Consider the following 17,969-nt stretch of genomic DNA (forward strand, 5'->3'; position numbering starts at 1 on the left):
ACTAATTTCAGTATAATAACTGCTGTTATGCAGTCTACAATATGGAAAATTTTGTTTACCTGGACAATTCAAACCTTCTCATATGTAGATGATATTAATTGCTTACTTTCAGCGATAAGAATAACACTGCAAGTGTCATAAAATGCTAAACATTATCTTGGATAATCAACCTAATTAGGAACAATCAAGATATATTGCCTGAAATTCCTTATACTATTTCGGTAAGAGTTAGCAGAAGATTCAATGAGAACCGCCAATTTCCATTCTATTCTGTTTTATGAGCAGCATTCTTTGGGGTGAAACTAATTGGTCATCAGATAAACTGATGGAAAATATAAACAGTATCCAAATCAAATCTATACTAGTAGACCTGGTTAAACCAATAATATATATATATATAACTGCACATAAATGGGCGGGTAATTAAACAGAGTAATAAATTGTTTCCTAGATGAAAGTAAGTCTATAGTGTATGCGTTTGATCTACCTTTGAAATTATTTGGTTAGAACGAACACGCAATGCTTATATTTTCCACATGCGGTATAGTAGGAACGAATGGGAAAACAGTTTTAAATCATGCAAAAAGAACTGTACAATGTATATATTTACAAGTCTGTAATTGTTTTAAAAAGTTTGATACATCTCCTTCTAACAACATAACCGAATAAAATCTAAAGAAATAATTTTGTATATAATTTAGGGCAATTGTATTTCCCATTTACATAACGGGGACCCCAAGCTTAAATAAGAGGGACCTCCGCCCTAAGAAACAAAAGAAAAAGAAAACATGCTGAATGCTAATGTGGTCAACAGGCTCTTGCAAACTTACCGTTTAAAACATTTACTTTAACACTGGTTACTTGTACATCTGACACCCGGCATATGTATGTTCCCGTGTCATCCATACTTGCACTTGTTATTCTTAATTTACTCGTGATAGTTTTTGCACTGAGTGAATAGCTTTCTGTAATTTCTATCTTTCGGTCAGTATCAGTATGCAGTTTTTGACCATCCTTGAACCAGTCAATATTATCAGCGGGGTCACGACTTCCTGTTGCATTGCAGACGAGAACTATTGCCATATCTCGATCAACGTGCAGCTTGCCATATATTTTTATGTCTGTAAAGATAACGTAAAGTTAATCGTCTGTGTCCCAGGATTAATGTGACACGTTTGGCTAAACGTTGTGTCTAATACAAGGTCAGTGATAATTAAACTACCGCTATCATTAGGAATGAAAATATAGGCATCTAATTGGTAACAAGAGATTTGTTACCTGATGGTTTTAGATAGAATTTATCATTTGAAATTTTCCATACGGTGTTGGTTTAAAAATATTTTTATATGTTTTCTCTATGATGTTTACTGAACATTTTAGACACACAGTATAAATCTTTGTTTGTTCAACTCTGACCAAAAAGTATTTGCAGAATCAAACAATATATAGTTAGAGTTGAAGAGTGAACATTAAAACACCTTTAATTGTTTTCAAGTCTAATTTTGTTTATTTCCTGTTTTAAGGTCAAATATAATTGCAAGAACTACGCATACAACGTTCAATGAAAGGATTCGTATTCCAAAATAAAGAGAATAAACCCCATACCAATATCTGAAATTAGCCCAAAATTATCCCAGCCTTAATATGATTAGTGGTCTAAGGTTGACATTGCCCGGGGTGGGAGTGGGAGACAAGCGCCCCAATCCTCCAAAAAATACACCATACGGCTTGCGTCTCTGACTGCCTCAGTCAACTAAAATCCAGCTCCTGGCCTTCGCGGGTGGCTTAGATTTGAAGCCCGGCAGACCATGTTTCCTACTAACAGGAGAAGGGGTGAAGGCGGACCACTGGCGCCTTAAAACCAGTTGCTTCGGGTAGATGGGACTCGTAAACCTTGGATGGTAGCTCATCTAGGAGAAGGAAAACTCCGATTCCAAACCTCTGCTGCCTTGTGGATATACCCACTGATGGGAAAGGCTAAGGAAGTAAACTCCGACAGAAAATCCGGAGATGGAGTCCCTAAGGCGGTCTGACATTGACTTCAACGTCATTCCGGCAACTCCTGCGACGCCGTTGGTGCCAAGCTGTATCGGCATTCGTCGTTCCCTTGGGCACACCAGCTGCGTGGAGGGGGATCTGCTGCATGAACAACAGCTGATTCTCCATACCACCATGCCCAGGCTTCATAGCTCCACTGGAGAGGACACTTCAGCGTCGTCGTACGGCGTCGGCACAACACGAGAAGTAGCAGTTTACCGGTTCTAAGTCAAAGCTTGATTGGCGTAGAGCTTGGCGCCAGGGGTTACTTCTGACGGTGGGAGAGATCACCAGGTCTCACTGGACAGCTACCGCCCGCCTCAAGCTTGGCAGCCCCCAGTCAGTAAAGTGCTGTCCGCCATGGCCTGCCTGCTTCACTGGGTGCATGGAGCTTAGAGAACCATCTCGACAAGTGGGCCACAAAACTCCACACCAGGAAAGACTAAAAGAAGAAATAAGAAGACTCCAACTCTTCGTTTTGCAACCTAGAACATCAGGACCATGTGTCCTGGATTGACCGCTGACATACAGCAGATCGACGATGCACGGAAAACTGCCGTCATTGACAGAGAACTCTCCCGACTGAACACTGACATTGCCTGCCTCCAGGAGACCCGACTGGCTGACAGCGGCACCATCAGGGAAGCCAATTACACGTTCTTTTGGCAGGGAAAGCCATCAGATGAACCTAGGCAGCATGGTGTAGGCTTTGCCGTAAAGAACACGCTAATCTCCTTCATTCAATCTCCATCATCAGGTACTGAGAGAATCCTTGCCCTCCAGCTGTTAACATCCTTAGGCCCGGTCAACATCTTCAGCGTGTACGCCCCAACCCTCTGCTCCACCTACGAGGAGAAAAGCAAGTTTTATGAGGCTCTGGATCAGGCAATATCCAGTATCCCCAACAATGAAAGCCTTTAGTTATTAGGAGACTTCAATGCTAGAGTGGGAGCTGACCATGAGGCCTGGTCCACCTGTCTCGGCTTTTACGGAAGGAGCAAGATGAACGAAAATGGTCAGCGACTGCTGGAGATGTGCTGCTCCCACAGCCTATGTGTGACCAACACTTTCTTCAAATGCAAGGAGATCCACCAGGTGTCGTGGAGACACCCACGTTCACGCCACTGGCACCAGCTAGACCTCGTCATCACCAGGCGTGCAGAACTGGCCAGTGTCCTCCTCACCTGCAGCTACCACAGTGCCGATTGTGACACGGACCATTCCCTCGTGGCCAGCAAGGTGTGAATATTACCCAAGAAGCTGCACCACGCCAAGAAGAAGGGTCACCCACGCATCAACACCTGCTGTGCAAGCAACCCAGAGAAAACACAGCAGTTCATCAGCAAACTGAAGGAAGCCCTCACCAAAGTGACACCTGATGACACCATTGATTCCAAGCGGTCCCATATCCATGACTCTGTGTACAATTCAGCCATCACAGCTTACGGGAAGAGGGAGCGAAAGAATGTCGACTGGTATGAGGATTGCAAGGAACAATGCCCAGAAGACTGCCCGCCGCTGTGCCAACACCTACTGGCTGAACCTTTGCAACAGTATACAGACAGCTGCTGACACCGGGGATACAAGAGGAATGTATGAGGGTATCAAAAAGGCGACAGACCCCCCCAGCTACAAGATCGCCCCCCTCAAGTCCAAGACGGGCGAAGTCATCACAGATCAGGGGAAACAACTGCAGCGATGGGTTGAGCACTATCTCGAGCTATATGCAACCCTAAACAATGTCAATGGAACTGCCCTGGACGCCATTCCAGACCTGCCTGTCATGGAGGAGCTAGACACACAGCCCACCCTGGAAGAGCTCGGAAAAGCCATCGATTACCTTGCCTGTGGTAAGGCTCCTGGAAGCGACGGCATTCCGCCTGAAGTCCTCAGGAGCGGAAAACCAGCACTGCTCCAGCCCCTACACACACTACTCTGCCTTTGCTGGGAACAGGGATACATCCCACAGGACATGCGTGACGCCAACATCGTCACTTTGTACAAAAACAAAGGAGACCGTAGCGACTGCAACAACTATCTATCGGGGCATCTCCCTCCTCAGCATCGTTGGAAAGGCTTTCGCCAGTGTTGCCTTGGCGCGCTTGCAGATCCTAGCCTCCCGCGCCTACCCAGAGTCCCATTGTGGATTTCGAGCCGGCAGGTCAACTGTAGACATGATCTTCTCACTACGTCAGCTGCAGGAGAAGTGTCGCGAGCAGCAGATTCCCCTCTACATTGCCTTCATAGACCTGACGAAGGCGTTTGACCTGGTTAGTCGGAGTGGACTCTTCAGACTCCTGCAGAAGATTGGCTGCCCCCCCCCCCCCACCTCCACGTCTGCTTCCTGTCATCATGTCGTTCCACGAGAACATGCACAGCACAGTGTGCTTCAATGGCGCAACATCTGAAGCATTCCCAGTCATCAGCGGAGTCAAACAAGGCTGTGTCCTTGCGCCGACGCTCTTTGCCATCTTCTTCTCCATGCTTCTCCAGTATGCATTCAAGGACTGCAGCGAGGGAGTGTACATCCATACCAGGGCTGACGGCAGGCTGTTCAACATCGCCCGTCTCCGTGCTAAGACTAAAGTCACAGAGGTACTCATCCGTGAATTGCTCTTCGCCGACGATGCAGCCTTGACATCACACACGGAAGATGGACTGCAGCAGCTGGTATGCCGCCTCTCCTATGCTTGTAAGGAATTTGGACTGACCATCAGTTTGAAGAAAACGAACGTCATGGCGCAGGAGGCAGACTCCCCTCCCTCTGTCACCATCGATGGGTACATCTTGGAAGTTGTCGAGAACTTCACATACCTCGGGTCTAACATCTCCAGCTCACTCTCCATTGATTCTGAGGTGAACGGCAGGATTGCCAAGGCAGCAGCAGTGATGGCCAAACTTAACCAGAGAGTCTGGAACAACCCCAGCCTCACAGAGAAGACCAAATTGCGTGTCTACCAAGCCTGCGTACTCAGCTCACTTCTCTACAGCAGCGAAACATGGACCACCTATGCAAGACACGAGAGGAAACTCAACAGCTTCCACCTGAGATGTCTGCGGCGCATTCTGCACATCCAGTGGCAGGACAAAGTACCCAACACAGAGGTTCTAGAACGCGCCAACATGAACAGCATGTTCTCCATTCTCAGCGATATGATTAATTCCCAATGATATTGAAGGATTTATTAAAAAAGCAATTAAATGATCGCCAGGGATCCTAAACTGATTGTAAGGTCAGTGAAAATGAGACAAACTGATAAAGTTGGCTTGAATAACAAATTTATTATGTAGACCCTATAAGACATTTCAAATTAAATTTAAACCAGGTCTCTCTTAAATCGATAATATAACCCTTAAATGGATAAAGTAACCCTTAAATGTATATTATAACCCTTAAATCGATAATATAACCCTTAAATTGATATTGCAACTCGTAGAAAGATCATATAACCCTTGATTAGATCATATAATCCTGAAATATATTCTTTAACCCTTAAATAGACACTTTAACCCTTAAATGGATCCTATAACCCTTACGAATATACTATAATCCTTAAATAGACACTAAAACCCATAAAAATATAACCCTTAAATACTTCTTATAACCCTAAATGTATACTATACTCTTAAATGGATCCTATACACTGATTGTAAGGTCAGTGAAAAGGAGACAAACTGATAAAGTTGGATTGAATAACAAATTTATTATGTAGACTCTATAAGATATTTCAAAATAAATTTAAACCAGGTCTCTCTGGTGAAGCAAAGAGAGGTCAGTGTTTTCCCCTACAATTTGTCACAATGTGCACGGATTATATTTTTTAATAACTTGACTTTTCTTGTGTTAAAATTCCATAGCCAACGAGCAATTTATTTTCTGTAACATGAAATTATTTACAACAGGGGATTATGCAAGATAGCACGGTATTTCTACCGTATCGAAGGTTCCATAGTTTTCATCTCACTATGCTGTACATTTCATGCGTTCAATCTTTTTTTTTTCGCACGTTGGGATTTCAATTTTCTTGGAGGCATGCTTCGCTTATTTCGCATTTTGTTCACGATGTTTCTTTGCTTAATATTTTACAACATTATTTAAGGGCAAGTGTAACATAATGCGTTATGTACTATATCCCCGCCATTTCCCTTTTTCAACGTACATACAGTGCTTGTATTCGTTTGCCATGAATGATTTTTATGTGAAACAAATACAATGAATCCAATAATGTGTATTCGGTATCTTCTTTTACAAAATGTTTCTTTCAACTTAAATGACTTAAACATGTAAATCAAGTTTCACTAGTGTTGATACATCTTTAAGTAAGAAGACCACAAAAGCAACATAAGGCACAAAAATGATATAACAATAAAAAGAAACCCAAACAACTCAAGCCACTGTACACGAGAGTAAACCGCTATACAATGCTTAGTGGTAAATATGCTAATACCGGTGTTTTTCTGCGATAATTATATATAAGCTGTTCGGGATAATTAACCAACATACCAGACTAATATCGGCTATAGAATCAATTCGCAAATGAATGACACCGGAAAAACACGGTTTGTAGAACTACTTTTTTTTAAAGCCTACGAGAAAAAACAACGATGAAAGAGCAAATCCGTGTTTCAACTGCAATGGGCATTCCGGTTGAATAGCACGTGCTAGGATGTGATCCTAGTATCGACACCAGTTGAAACAAGTTCTGCAATCGCAAAATGCTCTCTACACTAGCCGCCATTTTGGTACCGGAATCTTAGTACACTTTAATAATTTCGCACGATGACTTTTTCTAATTATGGACACGGACACTTATATAGATCTATATTCATGGATATACTCATATTTAAGGCATTTTATTGAAAATGTTTCCAAATCAAAATAGAATTTCCATTTAAAGTTATAAAAAAATAACAAATGTATAAACTCCGCCGGTATTAGCTCATCCTTTACATATTAGAGAGCACCGTGTATTCTTTAATATCGTTCAACATAGAAAATATGTCAAAAGTGCAAAATAATTTCAAAGTTTACATCAGGTCATCTAATCATTCATTTTCTGTTTCTTACTAGCCATACTGCAAAAAGATATAGATTTTGCATGTATTTAGGGCAAACCCTTCATTAGCATACTGTTCATGGTTAGGCAGGAAAGACGGTTTCCCATTGCTTACATTTATTTGACAGGAGATTCATCTATAAGCTAGCCACCTCAGTGATCAATGTATTACGTATCAGTCATCTAACTCAGCTCAAAAACCTTTGTATTCTAGAGTAATAGAACTGTTGTATTTTAGAATAATAGAACTGTTGTTTAAACATGGTAAGTATACGTTTTTATAGCATATTTCCTATGCTGACGGCAGAAGAGTAACTGTTTTGAATATTTAATTTCACTTGAATGTGTTCTACCTAACTAGCGAGAAGCTCGAATTATTTTCGTCTGTTCATGGTTGTAACGCAAAGCAGCAAGTTCGTGGTTGATCGTTAAATTACACTATATGTAAGATTAAAACTGGAAGTTCTTAAATCAGCAAAGGAAATACAAGCGCGTGCCTAAATCGTATGAAATAATTGCATGAACTGGAAGCCATTAACCGATAAGCGTTAAACATACTGGATTAATTGTCTTGTATTATATAAGTATTTTTTGTCTCTCCATATTGTTTTTTTTTTACCATTGTAAAGAAAGTCAGTGTAAAAATGGCCCTATTACATGTTGACTGTAGAAATAAAAAAATAAAAGCAATATTTTCTTCTTGTACAATAAGTATCAGATTAATAAATTTTAATTGGAATTAGAGGAAAAAGAATATTAATGAGACTGCAAGATCACATACTGGTAGACATCGACATCCATTGATGCATTTGATGGAAAAGCTTATGGTTGGATGTGTTTCATAGTAAATTTATAAGCCCCTCCCCCTCAAAAGAAATATAGACTTAGAAGACATGCTTAACTCTGATAAAGTAATTAACCGAACTAATTAAATTAGTCCAGAATACACTGAAGAACAAATATATTGTACATTTTACTATTAGTGGTGGCGGCGCGAGGAAGACGGGGGATAGGGAGGAGGTGGCGGCGGGGAGGGGGAAGTAGTCAGTTTTTAAAAAAAATTCAGCTGAAATTTTCATTGTATTTTACCTTCAGCTTAGTATAAGAGGAGTAATTCGTTACAAAACCATTATTTAGGAGGGGAACCCTCGCGCCGCCATTGACTATTGAATAAATAAATAAATAAATAAATAAATAAATAAATAAATAAATAAACGAATGAATGAATGAATGAATGAATGAATGAATAAATAAATAAATAAATAAATAAATAAATAAATAAATAAATAAATAAATAAATAATATTTTCTCGACTGTTATACTTTTGATATTTTATTTGACTTAATACAGTTAAAGAGCTATTTTTCTCACTAAGGAAGCGCAAAATGACAGTCATATCGTTGTTACCTAGTGTTTTACAAATAGTCGATTCTTCCAAGGATGTTTGAAGTGTTATAGTTGGTCTTCAATTTAAAATTAGAAGAAACACCTGAAACGTATGGTTTACATAACAATTTATAAAACTAATTTGAACCATTGTAAATTACCTAGGACTCACAAATACACAATATTCTGATGAAATAACTTTCGTTAATTTATTTTTTTAAGGTAATTCTTTTTCTTGCAGACCCAAAAACTGACAATAAATTGGTTGACTAAAAATTGTAAAACTGAAAAGTAGCATTTAAGAATTTCGATTATGTTATTCCACACATCAAGTCTTCTCAATCAATATGCCACTCGTCTAAAGGAAAGGAATACTAATATCTTACGGTAGTTGCAAAGTTCCTTGAAGGCCTATGTCGATTTCTGTAAACAATCATACGAAAAACAAATCGTTATCTTAACTGGTTACAAAGTGGTTATGTCTTTAGAAACCGTTAAAGGTTAAAATAATTTATGCGACTGAGAAATAGTTTCAGCAAGATTCCAAATGAAAATGACTTATGAGCTGTTTGACGAGAAAATCGTATTATCATTTTTTATTTTGACTATGGTCACGTGTTTCTTGGTGTACGCATTTAATACAAGACTAAGAATTATCTTACCTGGCTTCGGTGACGAATTATCTGAAAGAGATAATTTATTTAGAATAGATAAATACAGTTTTGTTAAGGAAGATAATGAAAACAATTTGAAGACAGTGAAATATATATTATACAGAACAATCTGGATTTCAATTTTAAAAAATAATGTTGAGAAATGTAAGCTCGAACAGTGAAATGTCATCAACAATTGTGAAAATATCATGTGACCAATCAAGTTTTAAACAAGATACATAATTTCCAAAACTTGGTGAAGCAAATATAATTGTCCGTGATAAAAAATATGTACTAATGCTTTGTAACTTTCACTAAAGTAAATTTTGTATGGTAAGATATTATATGTTGTTGTTGTTTTTGTTGTTGTAGGGTTTAACGCCATTTTCCAGCACATGATAGGCTATACATGGTGGCCGGTATTAATGGTGGAGGAAGAACCCGGAAAACCCCCAGAAAGAACCACCGACCCACGAGAAGCTACTGGCAGGTTTTCTCACATATCCACATTGGCCGAATCCGAGATTCGAACCCACGCAGACAGAGGTGAGATGGCAGTGATCCGTAACGGAGATCGCTTTAGACCACTCGGTCACTCGAGGCCCCTGATATTATCTGTAAGTATTTGTACAATTATATGGGTATAATTGTGAGTGGTAGATTTTCTACAATAAAGCAAATGAAAAAATCAGAGAGAGAAAGAATCTTCTTGACAATAACTAGCCACAAAGTCGTGTCGACAAAATAAAAGATGTGTCTGTTTCCCTACCTACAACATTTAATGTAATGAACTTCCTGAGTTCCTTGTCCTTCGTGCTGACTTGGCATTCATATACACCCGCATGATGATGCTGGACGTTCTTTATCATTAAGTTCCATTCCGGTGAATTCCGAATGTGCCGGACATCATAATTGCTGTCTTCAGCGTATGTCATCTCTCCAACTGTCAACGGGTAAACCTGACCATGTCTCCTCCACGAAACCTGTCAGAACCATTTATATGGGTAAGGGCCATTTTTTTCAGTTATCCAAATCATGTAAAAACGGGTCACCATATAATCAGGCAAAAGATATAGCAGAATTATTTCGAATGACACTGTTTTAACTCATCTTTGACAGAGATCGGTCAGCATTTTTTAAATAGAAACTGACCTTTTGACACCAATAATACTGCTTTTCAAAAAGTATCTTCTCTTACACAACCTGAATCTTTACAATGCAAAATAAAAAAAATAGAAAAGAAGATATCATTCCTTTTGTTACTGAATATAACCCAAGTAGCCTTATACAGGTAAAATTATCAATAAATATTGGGATTTATTAAAGTATTAAATCACTATATGAAAGCAAACCCACACCTGCTTGTAAAAGAACTAAAAAGCTTAAAGATTCCCTAATTAATTCTAAACTTGAAAAAACATCATTCATAAAGGGATCATCAACGTTATGTAATAGACCTAGATGTTTGCATTATTCATTTAATAATGAAAATACTTCTTTCAATAGTAATAATAAGAACGAAACATTTAATATGCATTGTGATACTAATTGTGCAACGTCAAATGTTATTTATTTGATCACATGTCAAAAATGTGTCATCCAATATATTGGACAAACCAGTCAACAAATATCTAAACGTATGAACCAACATAGATCAGATATAAAAAATTATATCGATCAATCATTTTCATCTCATGTTGCCACGCATTTTCACAACAGTTCCCATACTTTGCAAGATTTCTCCTTTCAACCTATTGTTGATTCTGAGATGGAACGTCTGCCAAAGGAAACCTATTAGATTCACCGTCTTAATACGGTATATCCAAAAGATCTAAATTCCAAAACTCTATACGACATTCATTAATCAATTTTATCATTATGTTTTAATTTGAATTATGTCCCTTGTTTACAATTAGTCAAGAATATTTTTATATTACTATAATTTACAGAATAACTTAAATAGTGAAAAGTATAAACTAATATGGTAAAAATAAGTTTACTAATTCTTTAAAAATGAAGGGCATTTTAAAATAAATTTCTTTTTATATGATTAATTATTTATAAAATACTTATTTATTTTATGATTATTAGTATTATGCACACCATAATGTGTATCATATAATTTGAATTCTGATGAACTATTGAATATACGTCTATAATGTATCAATGTATAATATATTATTTTTACACCCCTAGGGACGAGGGGGGATCTGGTTGATCGCCCGCGTAGGGGCGGTACCAGCCAGGGCGCGGGCTAGATCCCCTGTTTGCACCGAGAACCCAGGGAGAAACTATTTAAACCAAATGATAATTAAATGTACAAATAGGAAGTAATGGAAGCTAATAGAAAAGGAAGACAAAGGGTGGCTTCTCTGGTTGATCGCCCTTGTAGGGGCGGTACCAGCCAGTGTGCAGGCCAGAGGGGACACCCACAAATGTCATACCTCAAGGAAGCCAACTATTAAGCAGACAAAGGAGATTATTTTTGTGATGCATAATCGTAAAAAGCTAACAGAAACCAAGTCAAGGGGGGGGGGTCACGTGACCTCCTCTGGAATTCATAATGCAATCATATATATATATATATATATATATATATATATATATATATATATATATATATATATATATATATACACACACACACACACACACACAAGGGGGGTCACGTGACCTCCTCTGGAATTCATAATGCAATCATTCATATATATATATATATATATATATATATATATATATATATATATATATATATATATATATATATATATATATATATATATATATATATATATATATATAGATATAGATATATATACATATACATATATACATATACATATATATATATATATATATATATATATATATATATATATATATATATATATATATATATATATATATATATATATATATATATATATATATATATATATATATATATATATATATATATATATATATATATATATATATATATATATATATATATATATATGTATGTATCTAGCATACCTTAGAACTAACACGTGCGTCTGCTAATTAAATTATACTGCTACGTATATCCTCCAAATTCTCGAGACTGGACACCTAGAAGTTCATTGACAACATAATCGATTACTTTAGATTTTGGTATGAAGAGTACCCGTCTCTAAACATTTACGTCATGGTAAATGTTTTAGCCCTCATCCCACACGCCCTCAGATGTTGTTAGGATCAGTTCTAATTAATTAATGTACGTTGGACGTGAAAACTGTCTGACAACTATGAATAGTTCAACAAAAAATAGCCAATTAAAAATCATAACAAAATCTATTCTCCAAAGAAGAAAAAAAAATCGTGTATTACCGTTTTTGTTCCTAGATTGGCAACAGAACAAGGAAGTAGTGCCACTGACCCTCTGTTGAAAGTGAAGTTTGTTTCGCTCGAAATGAACTCTGGGTAAGGAGAGTTTCCACGCCTGTCGTATGCAAATGCTGAAATGAACGAGGGAGCGAAATCAGACAGCTGTGACTCATATTTGGGTGTGCGTTGTTTTACAAAATCAGAATCCGTGTCAATATGATATAGAATGTATACAATGCGGATTGAATACATGCCAGTATAACCTATATTGCATACAATGTGGGCTGAAACAATGTCAATATGACCTATACTGTATACAATGTGAACTGGAACTGTCAAGATGAATGCATTTGTATATGCGATTCTGAAATTGTAAATCCTTCTTATCTCTCGTCTTTTAGAAGAATAAAAATGTTGAAAATGATAGATAAAGGCATAATTCAATGTATTTTTCATTTCCAAACATACCTCTGAAAGTCCTAATCATATTTATTGATGTGTTGAATTCATGTCCTTCGTAAAGATTCCCTTTTACCAGTGATTAACAATATACTTTTCCTGAATCAGAAGGACAATTTGCAGTCATTGCCTGGATCATACCGTGTGCAGAAATTCCCAAGCGGTTTGTAAAGGGGCTATTTTTTTAAATTGAAATTGGACCAAGAAATATCAATAAAAAAATTTCTACTTTTCCATTCATCATAAAAGTTAGTTATTAGGTCCTTGCTAAGTGAACAGTTGAAAAGTGAATTATAGCATAGTGTTAGAATTTAGAAGATATCAAGAATTTAACCTACGCTTGCCCATACTTGGTCGAATACGAACTCTGATGTACGCGTGTTTGCTCCATGGTCATAGGAAAGAAAAATAAACAAATATGTCTTTATATCTTTGAAAATAAATGATATAATCATTTACCTGTGTTCAGAAGCAGATGAACATGTTTTATTAAATAGAAGAGAGTAGTCATCGTGTACATCCCTACACCTGCTAGCAAAGATAATAAACAGATTGCGCGCACTATACAGGATAATGCTGATCCCTACTGTTTTCAAGGCTGCACGTGCCGCATGTTTGTCCGGTTTAGTGTTTTCGAGTACCTCTGAAGCTAATACTTCGTCAACATTGACATTCTTCTGAAGACGAATGCCAGAAATTTTTATTTGTAAACGCGTAAATGATTTTAATTATTAAAATAGCAGGCTTCTTTGTTACGTTACAGTTGTCTAATTAATAGGAAGTTCATATTTTTATATACCTGACGAATTATAACACGTTCTTGATTTAATCTTTTGTCAGAATTAATTTTAAAACACGCGACAATAGTCCCTTTAAAATCCAATGGGTTCTTTTGGTGAATAGGTACTACGAAAAGTTCCAACTCAGTACGCTTCTGCAGGGCACATAAACATTATATTTTAATACAATACATCACTGTTTTTCATGCATCACAATGTGAATGCTGTGCTATTTAAAATATGTTGAAATATGTTTTGATTGAAAATCTCTCATGCAAAATAACTAAAATATCCACGGGCGAAACAAATTTTAAATTACTCTGATTAACTATCTCATTAATGCTACATCTGCTCAGCTGGTAGAGCGTGAGACTCTTGATTTAATGCTCGCAGGCTCATTACCCGCCCAGGCCATCCCTTGTCAACTGGCTCTGTCTGTCCTTGGGAGAGGCACGTATCTCCCATTTCACTGACACTGTATAGCCAATAATGTGATGGAAATGCCGTTAGAAACGAGCAACCAACCAACTTCAACTCACGCATTTACCCACGAGAATCATTTGTGTATTCTGAACAGCCTAGAGCGATTTTCTGCAAGAGAATATTAAACAGGATATGTATTATAAACAGAAGGTTTTGACACCAAAATGTACTTGAAACTGTTGCTTTTAATGCATACAGCTGACAATATAATATTCAGAACTGATGCAGACTGTATTCATGGAAACTTAATGTTTTCATTGAGTACACTAACATAAAGTGTGTGTGTGGGTGGGTGGGTGTGTGTGGGTGTGATTTGGAATTTTAACGTAGCTTTAATTTTTTTTAGTCATATCGCTAAGATATCTGCATTGTGGCAGTTTATAGTGATGTCTAGCACTGGGGCATCATGCCGCAGACATGCAGCATTATGTCCCACCCAGTCGCATTATCCTGACACAAGGCCGACCAGTCCTAACACTAACCTCTTAATGCTGAGCACCAAGCGAGGCAGCTGTTAGTACCATCTTCGTTGTTGTTATTGTTGTTGTGGGGTTTAACGCCATTTTTCAGCATATGATAGGGTATGGCGGCCAGTATAGGTGGAGGAAGAACACAGGAAAACCCTGGGAAGAACCATCGACCCACGAGAAGCTACTGGCAAGCTTTCCCACATACCCACATTGGCCGAATCCTAGACTCGAACCCACGTAGACAGAGGTGAAATGGCAGTGATCCGTAACGAAGAGCGCTTTAGACCACTCGGCCACTCGGGGTCCCGGTACCATATTTGTAAATCTTTGGTATGACTCGGCCGACGATCTCCCGCATCCGAGGCGGACGGTCTAACCACTAGGCCACCGGAGCGGTTCTAACATTAAGTAATGTAGTGTCAATCTAACAAAACAAAAATATTGTTTTCCCAAAATATGGAGATTTTTAAAAACTAGAAAATACATTTTTCTCTGTAGATGAATAAAAAATATCGGCACATTCCACTCGATTTACCACTCGATGGCCTAGTGGTTAGAGCGTCCGCCTTGGATGCTGGAAGTTGCGAGTTCGAACCCCGGCCGAGTCATACCCAAAACTTGTAGAAATGGTACTATACTAACAGCGGTTAGTGTTAAGACTGGTCGGCCTGGTGTCAGGATAATGTGACTGGGTGGGATATGATGCTACATATCTGCGGCATGATGCCCCAAGGCTAGACATCAATATAAACTGCAACACTGCAGAAATCGTCGCGATATTCCTGAAACATTGTTAAAGCTACGTTAGAAATCCAGATATCTCTCTCTCTCTCTCTCTCTCTCTCTCTCTCTCTCTCTCTCACACACACACACACAAGATTTACTATTACAGCTGTTCGATCACAATATTACCTATGTTGCTGTAGGAATGTGAAGTATAGGGTTCGAAAATATACAGCCTATTCAAAATATTCAACTCGATTGGATTATAAATCTCAATAACGCATGACAAATACTCAAAATTTCCCAAAATTATACAATATCATGCTGAGTGATATACATTCCGGCTTTATATATAACTAGCTGAACATATTAGACACATTTGAATTTCAGACGGGATAACGGATTTGCTCTACCGTAGGTCAATACATAACCTTAAAGTTCTGAAAACAAGAGTTGCATAATCTTTACATCATATATTTTTACAGAAATGGAGTGCAATATTAGAAGCTTCTTCGAAAGGTTTGACTTGTCAATTATTCAGACGAGACTTAACCATTGACTGGTACATGATATCATTAGAAAGAGATGTTTGTTTGCCTTTGCTAAACAATAGAACAAGCAAACGTAGACTTACTGTAGAGTCAGAGCGTCACGAAGACATACCAAGTCAAGACGGAAAATGTACCGTGTGAGATAGAGATTGTAAAAGTGATGAATTGCACTACTTGGTGTGTGCTTGTATGTACACATGCATATGTATGTTTATGTGTATGTACGAGCAGGAATACTTACATGTATGCGCGTATGTATGCGTAATACGTTGCCAAAAATTGTCATATATATGTTTGTGTCCTTACACACTTAATAGCTACTCTCTATACATGCTATACATAAGCATTACGTTGCTCTCATACGCCGCCTTATCGAGGCCTGTTATTTCAGTACCAAATACAGTCTATGTTCTATTCTATAAACATGCGTGCACCTGAGTGTATATATTTGATGTAATTTAATGGTCACGATGGATTGTACTGGAATAAACTGCTAGGCGATGCAGGACCCCTAGACTGAATTCAATTGATCCAAAATTAACTACGCGCAAGCGTAATATGAAAACACTTCCAGAGACTGTTTAAATTATTGATCATTAGAACAATGTAAGGTTGGAATGTTATTTTATGTGCATTGACGAATACGTTTATTCATGGATACGATATAAACAATGATACCGTACTTCGCAAAACTTTTTATTAATAATAATCTCTGATATGACTGTCAGTGGGGGAAAGCAACTGTAAGGATACATTCTGAGGTTGGGCGATTCTACCGATATAAGTTTATGACTTCAGGAAGCTTGCTATTGCTCGATTTGACAACGTGTACTAATATATTTATCCAAACACAAACTCTGATTTCTTTGAATCTATTGCATAAAATCTTCGTAAGCAATTCCGATTTAAAAGCGGTCACTCTCATAATCGACCAGGCATTACTCCAGTTTTCATAAAGTTAATAATCAATCTTTTGACTCGTACTTTGACAACATGTACCCAAACGCATTTAAAACGCCGTATATGCCATTATTAATGATGCGAAAAACGTTATCTCTCTCTTTATATATATATATATATATATATATATATATATATATATATATATATATATATATATATATATATATATATATATATATATATATATATATATATATATATATATATATATATATATATATATATATATATATATATATATATATATATATATATATATATATGTGTGTGTGTGTGTGTGTGTGTGTGTGTGTGTGTGTGTGTGTGTATAATTAGCAGGTTAGTAGGGTAGAACTGCGAAACTTATTGATTCCAAGATTAGTATTACAGTTCAGCTCCAGACTGATGAGTAGTCGAATAGGAAATATATTAGGGTTCGTTGTTTTTCTTCACAAATATCGGCCCCTTGTGAACATGAACGTCACGAATAACCGATATCAAAGCCGTAGAACATTTTGCCTTCCATTTAAATTCTTGTAGAATACAAGGACTTTCTTTCGGGATATGGAAATCAAACTGTCCGGATAATTCAATTCCATCGTGAAGATAATAGCGTACGGAACAAACAAGTCGTTTTTTTACGATTTGAAACTGACACCCATTTTCAAAAATCACTCATAAAATGATGAAAGTTGTGTTAAATATTGACCTCAACCACGTGATTTCTTTAAAAGCGTGTTTTGTTATCCTCGATATTCATTGTTACATGCAATGCACTTTATACGGATTGTTAGCGAATTAACTGAAGTGTAAATCAAGTGTGCTCTCTGGAGATAAACGCCGGAGGCAACCATGTCAAATGTATACTTGTCCGATATAAACTGTCTATCTGTCTTGAAAGAGTATTCTAAATTTCTTCACAATTAGACTATTGATTTCCAGACACGATCGAGAAATTGGCCAAATGGCTCAACTCAGAAAATAGCGAAATTCAGTAAATGTGTTCGTTATTTAATTATATCCTTTTCTATTTTTATTATCGTACATATCTAAATGCGAAATATTTTTTTTTCTTTGCCAG

The 17,969-nt window shown here is 37.3% G+C and overlaps 1 protein-coding gene across 4 annotated transcripts in view; it reads right to left on the minus strand.

The window, feature by feature from the left end:
* Positions 1-17,969, minus strand: part of LOC149801837 (zwei Ig domain protein zig-8-like) — a 127,692-nt gene that overhangs the window by 17,320 nt on the left and 92,403 nt on the right. For all 4 annotated transcript variants that reach the window (XR_016420726.1, XM_089956209.1, XM_089956211.1 and 1 more), the window contains exons 2-5: positions 12,485-12,612; positions 9,903-10,116; positions 9,143-9,163; positions 831-1,121 (exon numbers count right to left, since the gene is read on the minus strand). Coding sequence is in view for 3 of the 4 variants with exons in the window: in XM_089956209.1 (XP_089812335.1) it covers positions 831-1,121; positions 9,143-9,163; positions 9,903-10,116; positions 12,485-12,612 (654 nt within the window). In the remaining variant the exon portion in view is untranslated. The remainder of the gene's footprint in view (positions 1-830; positions 1,122-9,142; positions 9,164-9,902; positions 10,117-12,484; positions 12,613-17,969) is intronic.

Source organism: Sinohyriopsis cumingii, chromosome 4, assembly GCF_028554795.1.
Source record: "Sinohyriopsis cumingii isolate HCF-2022 chromosome 4, ASM2855479v2, whole genome shotgun sequence".
NCBI classification, from domain to species: Eukaryota; Metazoa; Mollusca; class Bivalvia; order Unionida; family Unionidae; genus Sinohyriopsis; species Sinohyriopsis cumingii.